The sequence below is a fragment of the Sebastes umbrosus genome, chromosome 12 (genome assembly GCF_015220745.1).
Source record: "Sebastes umbrosus isolate fSebUmb1 chromosome 12, fSebUmb1.pri, whole genome shotgun sequence".
NCBI classification, from domain to species: domain Eukaryota; kingdom Metazoa; phylum Chordata; class Actinopteri; order Perciformes; family Sebastidae; genus Sebastes; species Sebastes umbrosus.
Window position 1 is genome coordinate 26,006,199 of NC_051280.1, and position 19,201 is coordinate 26,025,399.

At 40.9% G+C, this 19,201-nt stretch overlaps 1 protein-coding gene across 7 annotated transcripts in view; it reads left to right on the forward strand.

Annotated features, from left to right (window-relative positions):
- Positions 1-19,201, forward strand: part of LOC119498375 (abl interactor 1-like) — a 35,581-nt gene that overhangs the window by 2,830 nt on the left and 13,550 nt on the right. For 4 of the 7 annotated variants that reach the window (XM_037787207.1, XM_037787209.1, XM_037787210.1 and 1 more), the window contains exons 2-6: positions 5,207-5,374; positions 11,653-11,829; positions 17,339-17,353; positions 18,392-18,495; positions 18,779-18,919. In XM_037787207.1, coding sequence (XP_037643135.1) covers positions 5,207-5,374; positions 11,653-11,829; positions 17,339-17,353; positions 18,392-18,495; positions 18,779-18,919 — 605 coding nt within the window. The remainder of the gene's footprint in view (positions 1-5,206; positions 5,375-11,652; positions 11,830-17,338; positions 17,354-18,391; positions 18,496-18,778; positions 18,920-19,201) is intronic. The other 3 variants (XM_037787208.1, XM_037787211.1, XM_037787213.1) reach the window with 1 other exon arrangement.

Genomic DNA, 19,201 nt, shown 5'->3' on the forward strand with positions numbered 1-19,201 from the left:
GAGACTACCGCAGTTAGTCGTAATAACACACCAGATCGCTTTGCCTTGTTTGTCATCAGAAATGCAATGTAGGTTACACTGCCTGAATGCACGCTTAGACACTGACAAGCATACACAGCCCTGTGTCTCACCCCAATATCATTACGTAGAAAGCTACCCGAGAATTTTACTATTAAGCTCAAAGGTTATTATCACATTTTATTTAAAGTCTTACAGGTGCAGCTCTCTTTGTGGCCAATTTAGTTGACGTAGATAGTTTGAGAGGAAATGTTATCTATTATTAGAAGCGGTGGGTTAGAGGTTAAACCAGGTGGCTGATATGTTGAGTTATACATGCTCACTTGGGGGGGGGTTTACATTTGAGTAATTTGGATTACTGTGTGGACATTAAATGCTGATTTTGGCCGTCACTACTAGGCAGAAATGCATGTGGTTTTCGATCATAAACTCGATTCATAGGAATCATGCGTCCTGCACCCCCAACTCCAAATTTTATTTTGCTAATATTTTTTGCTGATTGATGATCCTCGCAAATCATCACTTGGTAATTTGCTTTCAACTTTGATGCAATGACGTTCATAAGTCACAGCTAAAGGAAATGAAAAACCACACTTACGTGAGGTTTTGCAGGTTGGCAACGGGCGTGCTCAAGTCTGATTTTGATGTGTGATTGTTTGAGGTGTCCTTAGCTGTCAAGTCAAGAGAAACATCTCAGACATGTAGAAATTTTGTACCACACTGCATGAAGCAACGTTGGAAATGAGCAAAACTGACAAAATAGGTGTATATTTGGACAATGAGGAAGTATAAAATTGCTTTCGATCAGAGCTTCTTAAAGCAATGTCCATTCTCATGGCATCATATACAAGTTATGAAACCAACTTTTTATACCATGTCCTTTGTATGAGTCTCACGAAACAGCTGGCATCATCCAAATAAGATTTATTATCCTCATTGTCGTGCCATTTATGTGTAGCTGAATCAGACAATGAACATTTCTAAATGTTCTTTCTTGATACTAAAGCTGCAACAATTATTCAATTAGTTGTCAACTATTAAATTAATTGCCAACTATTTTGATAATCGATTAATCGAGTTTGAGTAATTTTTTTAAGAAAAAACTCTCTGATTCCAGCTTCTTAAATGTGAATATTTTCTGGTTTCTTTATTCCTCTATGACAGTAAACTGAATATCTTTGAGTTGTAGACAAAACAAGACATTTGAGGACGTCATCTTGGGCTTTTCTGACATTTTACAGACCAAATAACTAGTCGATTAATCAAGAAAATAATCGACAGATTAATCAGCAATGAAAATAGTTGCAGCCCTGCTTAACACATTTATGAGAAGTGGATGCATGCTGCTTTTCACCCCCTTTTCTGCTGATTTCCAGAGCCCTGTGCCGTAGTATGTGTCACTTTCTGCTGCAATATCTAGAATATTGCCTGGAATATGAAGATACATGTATGCAGCTTCTCCTGAATAATGATTTCTTCGGGGGACATTAAAAATGTTATCTAGAATCCTGCATATCAACACAGTTGAACACAACAGGGAATTAAAAGCAAGCTGTGCAGGCCGTTATAGCTTATGCTCAGACTGTGAGCAGCAGTAACATTGGACATGGAATGTGTTTATGTGTTCTGAATACAGCTCTTAATTTTAACATTTTATAAATGCAGTTTATGCAGCATTCACATTATTAACCAGAAAAGCAAAATTGCTCAAAATACTACTACTGGCAGTGCTGGAGAGAAAAAAATATGAGTTTTATTCTTGGATAAGATATTTGAAATAAGCCATTTGAAAAGCTGTCACCTTCAAAATGATTGGTGACATAAAAGCAGAACTCAGTTGTGTTAGTACCTTTCTTAAAGCCTTTGTGTACTAAAATAGCAACTCTTTGGATGATATCTGTTGTAACAGTGAACAGTACTGTATTTTGATGGGCCTTTGCTGCTATTGGTGTGTAAATGGTTTTTAACATTTAGGCTTTATAAATGCTAGATCTTAAAATAAACTCTACTTTCTTCATTTTGTTCCAGTATGTGGTTCTGAACCACAAAGGGCCAATCAATCAATATGTTTGAGTGGCACTTTTTTTTAATGGACCAATCGGTATCAGTGTTTTTATTTCCAAGCTAAAGAGAAAGACTATTTCCGAGATGTGTGGAGAAAGGGGTGTTAGGTGGAAACCCATGAATCTACTTAATATTTCCCCATTGTTGCCCCTGCAAAAATCCCCCCTGTCAGCCCACATGAGACCCCTCTGACTCATAGCTGTTTCATTCATGACTCATGAGGTTCATAGTATTCCAGTTAGTATCAGACCTGGTCATATGGCAACTCAGAAATTCCTTTATTTTAGTGCATTGTTAAAGTTGAGTCTGGTGCTGCTTAACAAAAAAGAAATTCCAAGCGGAGCCCTTACAAAAAGCCTTTTGTAAGCTTAATATGAAACATAATAGGCTATCTAAAAGCAGGAGTAAGCGAGTAAGAGAGAGAGAGAGAGAGGGAGAGATCCATAATGACTAGTGTGTATTAGGGAGATGCAGGCTATTATTACCACAGGTTTTCTATGCAGGGTATTTGCAGACTTTTAGTGGCTCATGAGAATAGTAAAATGCGAGGTGTTTCAGTAGTCTGTGCATATCCTTGGAAACACAAGTCAGCGTTTTACAGGCTCAGGTGTGAGAACCTGTTTCAGTCTCTGTGATATAATGCTGAGTAAGCCAGCAGTGTTTCCTCCTCTGACTCTGTGTTTTACAATGTCAAAGATGTGCACGGGATGGGATGGACATCTGCAACAGATAGTGGTGCTGAAGGTGGTTTGCAAGGTAGCAGGTGGTCCTTTTTGTAGAGTGGTGTCACGGTGCAGGCTGTTACCCTCCTGCCACCACACACAAACCATATTGTTGCCTGGTAACAACAGCTGGGTAAATCACAGCCAATGTCTTTGTGGTACTGCATTTATTGGATTCTAGATTAGAGCTTTAAAAGTAGATGTAAAATAATGATAGTGACTGAACAGCTTAAGATACAGCAGCAGATCAAACTCAAAGGAATAGTTTGATATTTTTGAAAAACACACTTTAGCTTTTTTTGCTGAGAGTTAGATGGGAAGATTGATACCACTCTCACATCTGTCCGTTAAGTATGAAACTATAAAAGGATTTGATTTTCTTATCGTTGTACACAAGTGTTGGGTTTTCGGTGTGAAAGATATAGATAGCTGCCATGTTGCTGCTTACTCTTGTTTCAGTTAGTTTGAGTCTAATTCTACGGCTTGTCTTATCATATGTTTAATATATTTGTTTTCATGTTGCTCAATTGTATTGCACTATACACAAAAAAAGTATGAAACTAGAGCTACAAGATGTTTAGCTCAGCTTAGCATAAATACAGGAAACAGGTACCATGTTTCAGCGCGTAACTTCCTGTAAAATCACAATTTGCTGTTTTTACATTTCTATTTTTGTACAAAATAAACAAGCAAATTACAAATATGTTAATGAGTGAGCTTTAGATGTGCTGATACGTAGATATATTTTATAACTTTGCCGAGAGCCAAGCTAGCTGTTTTCACCCTACTTCCAGTTTTTATGCTAAGCTATGCTTATCGTTTTCTGACCTCTACCTTCATACTTAATGAGCATGATATCGATCTTCTCATGTAATTCTCGGCTAGGACTGTGTATTTCCAAGAATCTGGAGATACGATACGTATCACGATACAGGGGTAACGATTCAATATATTGCAATATATTGCGATACTGTAAGCAAGGTGATATATTGCGATTTTTTTCAAATCTAATATTAGGAAAAGACACCATATGTATAAAATCCGAGTCACTATGTGAAATGGCTACTATGTGGACTAACATCATCACACATGAATACAATTGGACTCATTGGATCCACAAGAGTCTCAGCTTTATAGTGATACCCAATTTATGTAATTCTAAGACTGTTTAGGGACCCCAGTATGCAGAAATATTCAAACACACAATTTTAGAATAGGTTTTTTTTGCCAAAAACTGCATGTGATTATCATAATATTTTTTATTTTAAAAATGAAAACATTCTACATTGGCTCATCGGCCATAATTCGTACTGTAACAGTTAAGGCACTCAAACAGGCTCCTGGCATATTGTCAATAAAAGATAAATAACGAAAAATCACAGATGTGTGTAATGTAAATGTAATGCTCCATCATCAGACTCTGACCTGTTCGTGAATCCTGAACTGAACTGCAGCTTGTGCTCATTTAAAAAGAGCAAGAACAACGGACTGACTGAAATACACACATGAAGTCACATTGTAGCGGGGCTCAAAACACTTTGACCATATGCTTTAATTCTGAATCGTTTACGATCGAGTGTGGTTGCATACGCAGCGATAAACACTATCATTAGTTACTTTGGCACGGTGTGAATCTGACACCTCATGACCTCCCATTTCATCCTGTATGTGTGTAAATTGAGCAAACAGTCCAACTACATGTGGTCGGTATTTTGTACACTAAATAAGTGATTTATTAATGAAAAAAGAAAATCAATAGAATAATTTATATTGACAATAATTGCTAGTTGTAACCCTGCTTCCAGTCCCCTGTTGGAGTGGTTCTCTGTGTGGCTGCATCCTCCCTGTTTTGTTTCCAAACTATAAATATGTCCATTCAGTCCCTTCGCTATTTAAAGGCATCCAGAAACAGATGGTTTGCGCAGCCGGGGTGGAGATTCGGGATCCAAGGAAATGTCTTGGCATTCCTGCTCGCTGGGCTCAACTCCCAGCGTGCACCTGTCCCGTGTTGTCCGTCTGAGTTATTCGAAAGTTATTTGTTGTACAATTCCTGGCTGCTTAGCATCCACAAAATCATTCCCTCTGAGAATCATGAACTCTTGTTCACTTCCCCTCAGATCTCAATGGGGCTTTGCAGTTTAATAACAGTCGAGAACGAACGGTCCTGTCAGACACAGCTCCCTGTAGAAAGCTGCCCTCTCACTCCCCTCTCACACAACGACTGATTGGAGTAACAATGAGAGTGCAGCATTTCCTGAGCTTGTACCTTACTTCCCTCTGCCAACTTCTCCATTTCTTCCACCCACACATCCTTCCACTGATTTTTCTGACTTGTGTGTTCTCTTCCTCTCTGTCTGTGTTTCCTCTCTCTCTCTCTCTCTCTCTCTCTCTCTCTCTGCCAGGCTCAAGACAAGAAGAAGGCCCTGGAGGAGACCAAGGCCTACACCACCCAGTCTCTGGCCAGCGTAGCCTACCAGATCAATGCCTTAGCTAACAATGTGCTGCAGCTGCTGGACATCCAGGCCTCGCAACTACGACGCATGGAGTCCTCCATCAACCACATCTCCCAGGTACACACACCACAGTGCTGGAAGATACACATACCATATGGATGCATATATTGCATTTATGTAAATGCATAATGTCCAGGGCCTTTATTTACCTCATCGGCAGAGAGAGCAAAGCCTTTATTTGAAACAAGCCTATATTAGACCCGGGCCTTTATTTCTCATTTCTTCTGTTTTAGAAGTTTATAAAACACATTTTAGTGAGACATCTCCCTGTTTTCTGATCTACTACTGTTTTGATTATTACCTGTTGTCTAACAAGTAAGGGATTATGCCTGACTAGGTGTCCATTATCAGGAATTAATGAACAATTGGGAGGCCAGAACCGTCCCACGCGCAGCGATCATTACCAGCCCATACAGTTCCTATGCAATGGAAACATTGTTCACTGCTCCAGTAAATAGGACGAACCTTAGATATGACTCGGCAACAACAGATATTTCTAGCTCATAGAACCCTTTGGTTCACCTACGAGCGAGAAAGCTAACGTTATGCTAGCAAGATTCCAAGTCAATAACATTGCGTACTGTTTGCAAACAGTAAATATAATTCAACAGCATGTTTAACAACAAGACTAGCTAGCTATGCAGCAATGTCATTGTCCCCAAATCAATATCAAGATTTTCACAAAATCTTGATTAGCATAACATTAACATAAAGCTAACGTTATGCTAGCGAGGGTCAAAGTCAGTAACATTGCATATGGTTGAAAAACAGTGAATATAAGGGAACTTAATTTGCCACCCTGTGGCGTTCAGAGGATGAGGCACTGAAGGACTAACGTTACACTCAATGTTGTAAATAAGATATTCCAATTTCTACACTGGAACTACTTAGTAGGTGTCTGTTATCAGGAATTAAGGGACACGCTGCAGCCAATCAGAATCAAGTATTCACCTAGAACATGGTATAAATCCAGGATAATGTACATTTCCACATCAGACATGTCATACTCACAGAAATACTGTTTTTATTCACAAATGATTTCCATCCTATTCCATATAGAGGAATATTGGTGGATCAAGGTGTGGACTTTGCGGATCATCATCTAAAGATTGAACCTATTATAGTAGAGTAAAGTACAAACCTGCTGGTGTTATTCTGTGTCATAACACCAGAGTACACAATGACACATTGACACTTTACAAAGACAGACAGATATGGCAGGGTCATAGATCATGCTGGAGCTGCCAAACCTCCACAGCCCCTCTTCAGTCCCTCTTGCTTCATCAGCAGTCCTCTCTCTCTCTCTCTCTTTTCCCCTCTGTGTGTGTGCACTTCACACGGCCACTATGCCTGTCAGCCAGTGAATGTCCCCCGTCCCCCTCCCCGTGTGCTTCATTAAGCCTGTCAGGGATGAAGTGAAATCCTGACGCCAGCTCTCTCTCGCCTGGTTAGCAGTTTCAGCTCTCCGCTTTACTCCACGGGCTGCAGGATGGAGTACAGTTTGGCGCAGTCTAATGAAGAAGAACGCAAGTCTTTTATCGATCCTTTAGATGGTCAGTTGATGATTGGTATTTCTGCTTCAGATACTCTATAGGGCCTTGTAACCACACCGATGTGGACACTTTACAGCGCCCCAGTACAGAAACTGTCAAGTCAGAGTGGTCACTTAACTGTAGTTGGTGCTGAGAGCATTTGTCTCCAGTGAATCAAGGGAGAGACCAGTCCATCCATCATGTTCAAAATAGCAGTCAATTTGACTTGTCATAGCAGTGAAAGCACATGTGGAACTATCTCACACAGATGGGTTGGAATCACCTGAAATTATTTGAGGAAAAGTTAATTTACTTTAACATGCGTCTCATACAAGTATGTCCCCAGGGCTTTGATTCATTATTCTAGTAGTGATGGGTCCAAGAAATTACATTTTAACATGCTTGGTTTTTGCCAGGTGCTTTTCTGCCTTAGGGCTGCGCAAATTGTCTCGACTTGAAAGAGTTAAAATGGGATTAGAAAGTGAAGGTAGCCAAAAATTCGCTGCCAAATCCAAACCCCATCTCTGTAGGATTTAAAAGCCCCCCCTCCCTACAGCAGAGGAGGCTGTCACATAGTCGTACAAGAAATGCTGCTAAATGCAGAGTGTTTAATAAAAGCAGAGCGGTTGCAGCTCATTTCTCCTCTCTGGTGTATTAGTTAAATGGATAGTTCAGGTGTTTTGAAGTGGGGTTGTATGAGGTACTTATACACAGTCAGTGTATTACCTACAGTGGATGACGGTCGGCGCGCCCCTAGTTTGGAGAAGCAGACAAGAGTTCCTGTACAGAAGCAAGGTAATGTCCTGCTGTGGACGGGGCCGGCAGCAAAACGTATTTTCGCCACCTAAAAGAGAGGCCCACCTAAAAAAATCAATATCAGTTTAAGTGTACACTGTATTTTGAAGATTAACACCTCTTTACCTTGCCGTGAGACAGCCCTTTCCGACGGGGAGCTGAAGCCGTTCTATCCATCTTTCCTCTTGCAAAGCCACCAGACTCCATTGAAAAAAACAGTAATTTTACCTTGCAGAACACAGGGGTTGCTGGTTTACCACTGCCTTGATCGGTTAGTTTGTTTGTATTATCGTGTGACTTTGGTGAATCCAAACTAACGTAAGTTACACAATAACACCAAAAAAAAAAACGATCGAGGCAGGGGTTGACCAGCAATTCTTGACCTGCGAGGTAAAATTACAGTTTTTTTCAATGGAGTCTGGTTGCTTTGGTGAGAGCGTAGGTAAAGGCTTCAGTTCCCCGTCGGACACAGAGACTGTATAGCTGTTTCACGGCAAGGTAACCTGGCAAAAATATTCTAAATATAGCTTACACTAAAACTGATATTGATCTTTTTTTTGTAGATGAGCCTTTCTTTTAGGTTGCTAAAATAGGTTTTGCTGACGCCCCCGTGCACAGGGTTCCTTTGCAGTAACTCCTGTCTGCTTCTCCAAGCTGGGGGCGTGCCGACCGTCATCTACTGTAGGTAATACGCTGACTCTGGAAAAGTACCTCATACAACCCCACTTCAAAACACCTAAACTATCCCTTTAAAATCTAATGGTTGTGCTCAAATATGTGTGTGCGTTCCCTGAAACCCAAACCATATGCAATACGAAACACAAGTACCGTCCCATGAGTCTCTTTACTCCTCTTTTCCATTTCCTCGAGTCTCGCTGTTTGCCAGTTTGCTTTCTGATTCATCTGTTCCTTATTTCTCAGAAGTAGTTGTCATTCATCAGCTCAATGACCCACTTGCGCCTCTTTCAGCTCCATTTCAACTGGCCAAATCCTCTCAAGTACATAATGCACCTAGAATTATAGTCTAAATTCAAAAAATGATAATGACACAGATGCGTACACTTGTGAGGTTTCATTCAGAATATCATTTCTACTGTAGAATTGGCTGAATATGTCGACTTGTTACTAAGCCATATATGAAATCACACATCTGTTGACACGCCTTGAAGTCTCAGTACAGACTGCATCATATTTTCCTCTGGCCAATAACGCCTCAGCAAGAGTGAAACAAAAATGTACGACTTGTTTCGACTGTACTGCAGAGACTGATCGTTTCCTAAAACGCAGATCTATTAGGCTGAAACTACTGTATAGATCCAGCAGTGAAAATTACAGCTGTGCCATCTGCTCTCAGAAACACACTGCAGAGGTTGAGCAGACGGCCAGATGTTTATTAGAGTAAAGATATCACAAAAGAAAATTGGATTGAGAGAGCGCCGGAAGGGCAGACAGAGGTCTGTCGTCAGTGATTGGGTAACAGTTATTATCTCTAGATGTTTCGTAAAGATTTAGTAATGTACGTGTAGAGGAAATGCTGAAATATAACAGACAGGGTCCAGTCATCACCTGCAGATGTGTTCCATGCTGGATGCACTGCTAACTCTGTATGGTACTTTAACAGTATTACAGTATAGACACAGGATGGGCTGTGACAGCATTTGTTGTTTGGTAACAGTGCACATTTTAAATGATGTCAGCTTAAATCTAGAGACTCAAAATGTTCCCAGCATCTGTCCCATCCCCACTTTACTTTCTTCTCCATTTCTTTTTGATCATGACAGCCCACCAGAATCAGCTTCTAGTTTTACACTACACTATTTTCTCTCTGTGCCTTTCTGTCCTTTTGAGTTCTGTTGTTCTCGCTTTCTCTAATCTGCGCTCCACCTCTATACTTGCATATCACCGGCAGGAAATAGGCGGGTCTCTTTTTTTTTTTTTCTTACTTCCCAGCTGAAGTTGGGCGTGTCGCTTCAGTTTCCTCTCCTAAAAAAAGAGCCCAGCATGTCTCTCTCTATATATATCTCACATGCAGCACACAGACCTTCACGTCAGACTCACAAAGAGAGATCCGCGCAGCGGCACGGGTCAACTTCACAACACCTATCAGACTTTCAATCTCTCAAGTTGAATTCTTCATCTCCGGCACCCAGAGAGAGAGAGAGAGAGAGAGAAAGGCGATGGAGCCGTCGGGTCGACTGGATGAGACGTCTGAGTGGTGATTGATGTGTGACCTTGTTGCTGTGTGGGTCTCGCACACATCTACTTACACAGACACTTTTACAATCTAGTATACACCAATGCAGGGAGAGGTACAGTATGTAAAGTAGGATTAACAACAGTCATGGTTTCATATGTCTCACACGAGCCTTACTAACACTCGTCAGCAGTCTTCTCCCAGAGATGAAGACGTCCGTCCACTTCCATTCTTCCCCACGTTTCGTTCAGCTCTCCTTTAATCCCTCCCTCCTTCCAGTTTCATCCATCATTCATAAATCGAAGGCCAGTCCTAAGGCGCCCGCTGTGAATGGGTGCTGTGAGCGATAATGACTGTAATCGCAGAGGAAATGGAGGTCACTGGTATTTTGAATTGCTCCTGGTGCGAGGGGTTAAAGGAGAGCTTCTTGAAATGGGCCCCGGGGTGTAGACCAATAGAGCAGTGTAGTGGGTCAGTAGGAGTTCAAAGGATGAGTGTGTGTCCAGGCAGTGGGAGGCCGGGGGATTTAAAAAACACATTAGAATAAACTGGGCGAAATTCCAAAACCATGATTATCTTATTTTATATAAATATGTGTAAATTTAGCTGCTTTCTGCTGCTAATTGATATCACACAACATGGCCTGAAAGGGTCAAGGTATGAAATGCTTAACTGTAATTGTAGAGTGTAACAGGTAGCAGCAATTGTTCCTGGAAATTCTCAAATGAAAGCTGGCACTCAAGTATTCACTGGGTCTCAAATAGTAGTAAATATACTTTTATAAATAGAAAATGTCTTAAAGAGGACCTATAATGCTTTTGCACTTTTTCCCTTTCCTTTAGTGTGTTATATAGTTTTTGTGCATGTAAAGATGCAAAGTTAGAAAGCCCAAAGTCCACGCTAAAGGGAGTTACTCTCCCCCACAGAAACACTACTCCTGAACTGCCTGAAACGCCTTGCTTGAAGTCCCGCCTTTTCTTCTGTAACGTGGTGATGTCACCAAGTTACACATTTGCATAATACCTGCCTAGCGGCTAGTTTGGCACGCCCTCAAACAAAGCTAGTTAGAGCGGAGTCCGAAGAGTTTGGTTCGGTTGACCAATCACAACAGTGGGCCAGCTGACCAATCAGAGCAGACTGGGCTTTTCGGGGGGGGGCAGGACAGGAGCTCAACTGCAGCGTTTCAGACAGAGGGTGAAAAGAGGTGCTGCAACACAGCTGGTATGAGAAAAATAAAGAGTTTTTTAAGCATTACAGGATGTAAACATGTTGAAGAAACCCAAAATACAAGTATGTACCTAAAAATAAGCATAATTGGTCCTCTGTAATAGTGAATATGCTTAAATACATATTAGATTGTGTTCTCGGTCGTGGCCATGTTGTTCCTGTTGCAACCATTTTAAGATGGGTTCTGAAATATTCTTTAAAAAAACCTTTGCAATTGTAGCTGGCAGTTTGAAATTGAACACTTTGAATACTGCAGGTATTCTATTATAAAAATCTCACCAGGAAAGAGAGGTGATTATGTCCCCTGAGCTCCTGGGAAGCTTTTAATGTGAAACAGATGGAGGAAGTATTGGGTTTGCATTAAAAGCAAATTAGTGTTACAGGCAGCGGGGAGGCCTTTCAGTAAAATATGATCCAATCTCTCTCTCTCTCTACAAAACGAGAGAAGTTCTAAATCACGTATGCATCTGTCTTTTAGACGGCTTATGAACCTCTCTGAAATAAATGCATTGCATTTGGAGAATTTTGAGTATTTGCAAAATGAGGTTGTTGTACCCCACCACTCATCACTCCTCTCTCTCCTGCAGACGGTGGATATCCATAAGGAGAAGGTGGCACGTCGAGAGATCGGCATCCTGACCACAAATAAGAACACCGCTCGCACCCACAAGATCATCGCCCCGGGCAACATGGAGCGGCCGGTGCGCTACATTCGAAAGCCCATCGACTACACACTGCTGGATGATGTGGGACACGGCGTCAAAGTAAGAAGGATGTTGGTCATTATGTCGAAATATATCCCTCATAGTAGACTAAATATCAATGCATTTATTTACTCATATCAAAAGCAACCTAGTTTCTGTTCACTTTTTAGTTACTAGTTTTCAAAAAGCACTTCCACACTATTCTAGCTTCACCACAACCAGAGTGTCGTAGCTAAATCCCAAAGTCATTACTTTGATATATCGTCTCGATTTTCAACGTTAATCAATTTTGCTAGACAGGAAAACACACACTTACTCGAGTTCACACTTGGCACTTTCATGTGAACAAGCCGACTGTCTCCTTTCATAATTCACTCACGCTGCAAGCCGATCGATACGCTGGCCTTTTAGTTAATTAAGCCCAGAAACACCTATAGAAATGTATCAAAGAATGAGATGCGAAATTGGTAGCTGACTGTGGCTAAAAAAGAAGCTGTGCTTGTCAGAGGTTTTTGTCCATGCCCAGTAACGACTTCCGAAAGCTGGAACTTAATGAAAAAGTGTGTGTTTGAGTGTGTGTAGTGCCCACAGTGTGAGCAGGAGCGACATCTTGGCCAAGTGCTACTCACACCCTCTATTGAATTGTGGGAAAATATTCTTTCAACCCCTTTTTCCGGCTCATTCTTCAATTTTTTATTCTCTCTCCCCATGATCCGTCTCAACATCTCCCCTCTTTCTTCTTCTTCTCCGCTTTTATATAACATTCTGTGTGTTTTTTGCTCTTGTGTGAGTGTCTACACACACACAGTTATGCGCATTGATTGCTGGTGTCACACATTTCCGCAGCTCGTTTGAGTCGTCCCCTTCATCCCTCGCCCCCCCCTTCTGTCTGTCTCTGTTGAGATAGCGGCTGTCCGCTGATTTTCAAACATCCGTTCGCTGATTCAAATTCAAAAGCCAGTGTTTTCCTCCTCTGAGAGCTGGCTCGCACCGAGACAGATTTGGCTCGGCCCACTATGCAAATGAAGCATCATTCATGGATGCTGCTGCAAAAAAAATGATGGATCTCTGCAGAAATCAGTGCAGATGCTAGAAAATGTGCAAGCTTTTTTCCCTCTTTTTCAAATATACCTGTATAGGAAAACAGCAGTTCATGCTGACAGCTCTTAAAGGGCGAGTCCATTATTTTTGTTTTTATATCATTCTGTAGCTTCCCAGGGGTGTTCCTTACGTATACAAATACAAACATTCATATTTTGGTCAAAGTACTATTTTCCCAAGCCCTTCTAAAACTTGCTCCCACATGACCTGACGTAGGTTTCTGCATGATGATGCTGCTACATATACAGTACATATACATCCTTATAGTCAGTGTATTAAAGTGTATTAAAGTTACACACCGGCACAGAAGCTAGGTAATGTACTGCTGTGGACGCCACGTTAGTTCAGATCCGAAAGTCGCACAATAACACAAACAAACTAAGCGATCGATGCAGCGGTAGACCAGCAGCTCTTGTGTTCTGCGAGGTAAAATTAATGCTTTTGTGAATGTAGTCTGTCTGGTAGCTTTGAAGACAGCAATAGAACAGCTTCAGTTCCCTGTCAGAAAGGGCTGTCTGATGACGAGGTAAAGCAGTGAAAATATTCTAAATATAGCTTACACTTAAACTGAAATAGATTTTTTAGGTGGCTAAAGTATGTTTTGCTGCTGCTCCTGTCCACAGCCGCTTTACCTCACCGCCAGACAGCCCTTTTTCAAAGTGGAGCTTAAGCCGTTATATTTCTCTCTTCAAAACCACCAGCCTCCATTCACAAAAGCGGTAATTTTACCTCACAGAATGGCGGAGGACACATACAACCCCACTTCAAAAAATCCAAACCAACCCTTTCAGTTATTTCCAAACTTAGTACAGCTAACTTTGACTCAGCTAGTGCTAGCGTTCACATTATTCATAACCTTATTGATTAGCTTCGATTGTTGCCTTGTTGAATATTAAATTCTGATTGGTCAATCACAGCATTCCACCGTCTGTTATTTCTTTATAGCAGACCGTTGCTATGTATAACAAACCGTTGTTATGGACACAGTTCTGGTGGACCATTTTAGTGTCAAATTATTGATTTTTTAAGTAAGTAGCTGTGTAATAAGCGGGATAATGTACAGCTAGCGGGTCATTGTTGTTCTGGGCAATGCAAGACCCCTCTGCTTTGGTTCAGGGAGCCGCATCACCCTGTCTACTTGGTAACCTACATTACGTCACTGTGGCTGAGTCGGCGTTTCCATTTGAAAAAAAAACGGAACAGAAAGCAGATGGACCCGCCCTTTAAATAAATATGACTCAGACATGTGTAGAGTGACTCATTTTTGGAGTCTACATTGGGGGAACACCTTTAATTCAATCACGTTTAGTCGTTCTGATGACAGTTAGATCATCATTTTAGAAAGGAAGAAAACCTCTTGAAATGGAAGACTCCTTGGCTACTGGTTCATTTCTGTGTGTGTGTGGAAGCATTTTCGTTCATGGATGTGCATTTGGCTCGGCTCAGACAGAAATGCATATCACATTCCATATTTCCCCCCAGAACATTTTTCTCTCTCACTCACGTCTGTGAATAATTCAGAAGGATTGATATCATTTCACTACTGCATCAGACTACAGATAGAAATGTAAAGCATTCTGAGGGGTACATTAATGCATGTGTGCAGGTATGTTTGTCTGTGTATTTGCTTCTACATGTTCACGCTGTGTTCACAGCGTGTGGGGAAATGGGAGCTTATTAGCGCTCCATCCTAACAGCCTGTTTCCTCCGGGCTGCGGTGGATTCCCTCGAGGCGTTCAGGGCGTGATCATCATCACCCCACTGCCTTTCATGCACATAACCAGGAGAGGGAACTCACCCACGGATAGATTTTTAGTCAGACTGGAGCATGGAAAGACCCATTCACACATATACGGATGACTGTGCTCACCCCTCCACCTCAGCAGCCTTTATTGGCATTACTGGCAGTTACCGGGGCGACATCGTTTCAGCCACATTACAGCCACTCTGACAGTCCGAACACCTCGCTGCTGTTATTTATGACCTCGCTGTGCTTTACTGCCCTGTTCTTATTCTCAGTACAACACTTTAAACGTCAGCACAGCAGCATGGAGCTCAGGCACTGCTCATTATTTCTAGTGTGTCTGGCGATTTAAGAGATTCTCGTTCTGATTACGGTCTATAACACACAAGTCTAGACACACAGAGTAGACTCACACACACACAAACAGAGCTGGTGAGTATTTTAGCTAGAGCACAGTGGTGGTTTCACCTTTTTTAACTTTACAAGGTGGAGCAAAAGGAAGTTATTTCTTCCTCTTCGTTGTGTAAAACCTAAAGTGGGTTGTTTGGTGTGGGTTCTGGCAGGCGTGAATGTGTCAGAGTGTAAATATGAGTGACAAGTGACATAGCAAAATAATTATTGTGCTGATGAGCCCAGACAGGGTTTATTTTAACAGATAGTATGCCAAATATTGTATTTTTTTTTTTTAAATGTGACTCAAGATGAGTTGAGAATGTGAGTTGATCATTTAGTTAGTTAAAAATGAATTACCAAGCATGTTGATAATCGGTTAGTCATTTAAAGGCCTTATTGATAACATTTTATGTAGACGAATATATATATATAAAAAAAAAAAATGCATCCACAAAGCCTTTAGAAAGGTGCTGAATAAAAGTATTATTATGAATTCAATCATGAATTCAATCATTTTAAAAATGTTGGCAGGTCCAAAATAAATGTTTTGTTTATCTCTTTGGAAGATATCTGACATTTGGTTCCCACTTCTAACAAGGCTTGTGAGCCAATAGTATAATGACATTGGTATCATGTGGTATCTCTGGGTCGTTAGTTAGTGCGAAAAAAACTGATAAATTGCTGAGATTGATGGTAAGTGCCTAGCAATGACTTGTTGTGAAGTAAATGCAATGGAACGGGGCAGGGAGACATCTGGTGGCTAAATGTTGTCAAAGTTATCAGTAGCACCTTTAAGTTATTAGTCAAGTAAAAATACCAAACATGATCAGGTGCCAGCTTCTCAAATGTAACAATTTGCTGCTTTTCTCTGTTTTCATACCATAAGTAATGTGAATCAGTCATTTTATAAACTAAACAGATTAAACAATAATGAAAATAATCATCAGCTTCAACCCTAAATGTGATAAAACCTGTTAATATCACAAAAAAACAACAGCATTACATCACTTCATTAAAGCAATAACAATTTGGCTTATAATGTAGTATATCTTTAACAATGTAAACTTATTATTCTGTATTATTAAATCATTAGAAGGAAATGCAACCGTCTAAAACAGGGAGGTCAAACATACAGCTTGAGGGCCAGAACCGTCCTGCCAATCGGTCCAATCCGGCTCACTGGATGACTTTGAAAAGTGTGAAAATTGCAGAGAAGTCATTAATTCAAATTTTTCAGTAAAATGCACCGCTATTAGGTCATGCTGTCTTAATAAGAGTATCAAGCCCTGTGCTGGATACGCTATTATAGATCCCACATGCTTATGTTCAGGCTACGTGACACAACACTGTCAAGCGTAGGCTACCGTTCATGCAGGAGACACCGGTGGAATATGTCAAAAAGGTAGAAAAAGTAGACAGAAAAATGGACCAGTTCTTCACAAATGGGAAGCCAGTGTGCTTGGCATGTTCTCGGCACCTTTCAGTGCTCAAGGAATATAATATTCTGCTCCACTATCAGATTCGTCATGGCACGGCAAGATAAATGAATTGTTGGCAGGTTTGAGGAAACAGCAGTCTGTTTTTAGTCAAAGCAGAGAGATCAACGAGACATCTCAGGCTGTTCATCATCTGTTTTGTGAATTGATTGTTCGTTTAACTGTGAACGTGTTCAGAATGTATTTGTACTTATTCACACTAAAGAAAAGGGAATTATTTCGAGGTGTTGTTATTTATAAGTCATTATGCAATTGTTTAACTGGTCTGGCCCCCATGAGATCAAATTGGGCTGCATGTGGCCGGTGTACTAAAATGAGTTTGACACCCCTGGATGATTACTAATTGCTGTAATTCAGCTTTGCCCAGTGTGATGACGTTGGTAGCTTGTGGAAGTTCAATATATTTTTAAGTTACACACACACTGGCGACTGACACAAACATCACACATTAGAAAGGAATGAATCTCCTAAACTAACACCGATTTTCATCCCCTCATCTTTTCAGCATATTGGTCACTTGGTCGGCTGGTCAATGCAAACCACTTGTGTCTGGTTGGGTTAAAGGTGCAACACAGGGCTCTTTGACTCATACACTATGTTTCCTTACATGAGTCTCCTAGATGTCCTACTCCTTTTCTCTCCTCCTTTACTTTGTTCTTCATGATGCTCTTTCAACTTTATATACTGTATATAAAAGATGTATTAACGCAGAATAGATGGGGTTCATGCATACTGCTTAAAATTCACACTTGCTCTCACTAAACTCCCTTTTTAATCCATTAACCAATGAGCGTATCTTGTTTTCTGTCTTCCCTCTCTGCCTGCTTGCACTCAGTGGCTTAAGGCCAAGGTAAGAGATGGTTGTCTTTCTTTTCTTTTTGTCATGTTCTGATAAAACTCCAACCAGCCAAGGTTTATCCATGATGCCCCCATTGAAACTGTTTTAAAAAATATATATAACAATTGTATTACACAGAATCTATGTATATCTTTTGATTCCTGTTTAATATTCACAACGTCACCAGTCATCCAACTTAAATGAACAATGTGTAGCACTTTAGACAGAGCCTTTTGCATTATTATGTTACCTGAAGGCCACCAAACTTGTCTGACATGCTCGTGAAACTGCGGCAACGTGAGTCACAGAATGCTAATCCGTGGTACCGCCAGCCGGAGTCTGTCTTCTGTTGATCCTAAAGTAGCTTTATTATGGTAAGGATGGCCTCTGAGCGAGGCGAACGGCGTTACCACGGTTTTGCACTCGGCGACTCACATTACCACACTCTTGAAAAGGGAGGAGTGAGCGGAGGTACTCGGTTGTAATCTGCAACCACACCACTAGATGCTGCCAAATCCTACACACTATACCTTTAACTATTGCCAGTATAAACCTGGTGTGAAATTCTGACTTGAATATACTATAGGTTCACTCTATATGTATGTTACAGTAAACGTAGAAAAAATGCTAACAGGAGATATGAAACATTATATTTAATATTTACAGTAATTACTCTTAACACATATTGCTATGTCCTTTTATATCTTCATCCACATACCAAGTAACATCCCATTTTACATGCAGAATTTCTCAACAAAGGCAGCCAGTCACCTACTCAGTGCTGCCTTCTGTTCTCTTTCTCTGTTCATATTCTCTCCTATTGTGTGTCTTTATATGGACAGAAAAGCCTTTGTGCCAGTGTTTCTCCAAAAAATTATGCTCGGTTGAAATTTAAGATGAGATGCTCTTTTGAAACTGATTCAAGTTTTGGCTTAGTCATTATAGGTTTAAGTGGCTCCTCAGCCTTATTATTCGTTGGCAGGGGAAACACTAGAGTCAGCCGCTCAGATTATACAAAAGCAGTGTTTTAACTTGTCTCTGCTCTTCTAGCAACATGGGAACAATGCGGCAGGAAGAGGAGGGACGCTTTCCAGGACTACCCCACCCACACAGAAACCCCCAAGCCCCCCCATGGCTGGTCGTGGTACCTTGGGGTAAGAACATGCAGCTGTAGTTTAAAAAAAAAAGTAGTATTCTGTATATATGTATTCTGCACAAATAGAAAAAAAATTGTTATTTGGACCATTGTACTTTTTTATATGTTAGTACTGTCAGTTTTAGACAATTCTTTCTTTCACAACGGTTGTTTAAAACAGCAGGACCACCTGACCATTGTTCCATAAACAGTGTCTGTAAAAGCCCAAAGTACCCCCTCTCACTTCATGAAAACATTGAGACGTAACTGTGTCCTCTTCGGCTGTGTTTATCTGTCTCCAGGCGTAACACTCCATACAAGACCCTGGAGCCAGTGAAGCCTCCGGTGGTGCCCAACGACTACATGACGAGCCCGGCCCGACTGGGCAGCCAGCACAGCCCTGCACGCACAGCCTCCCTCAACCAGAGGCCACGGACACACAGGTAGCATAGACCCTCTGTTCTCTTACCTGGAATTAACATCTAATAATCTGTGTTTTTTGGACACCTTTATACTCAAACCCAGGAGTGAATGTATTGGCTGAAAAGCTGTAAACCACAACAGAGTGAGACCAATTTGGTTACATACTACAATTCATGTTAAAGGTGAAATCAACAAAAGTGGGAGGATCAAACCAGAATCATGCAATGTAAAATACACATGTAGCAGGCAGCTCTATAGTTAGTGTTGAATATGAAATGATGAGTGATAAATGAATGAAGAGA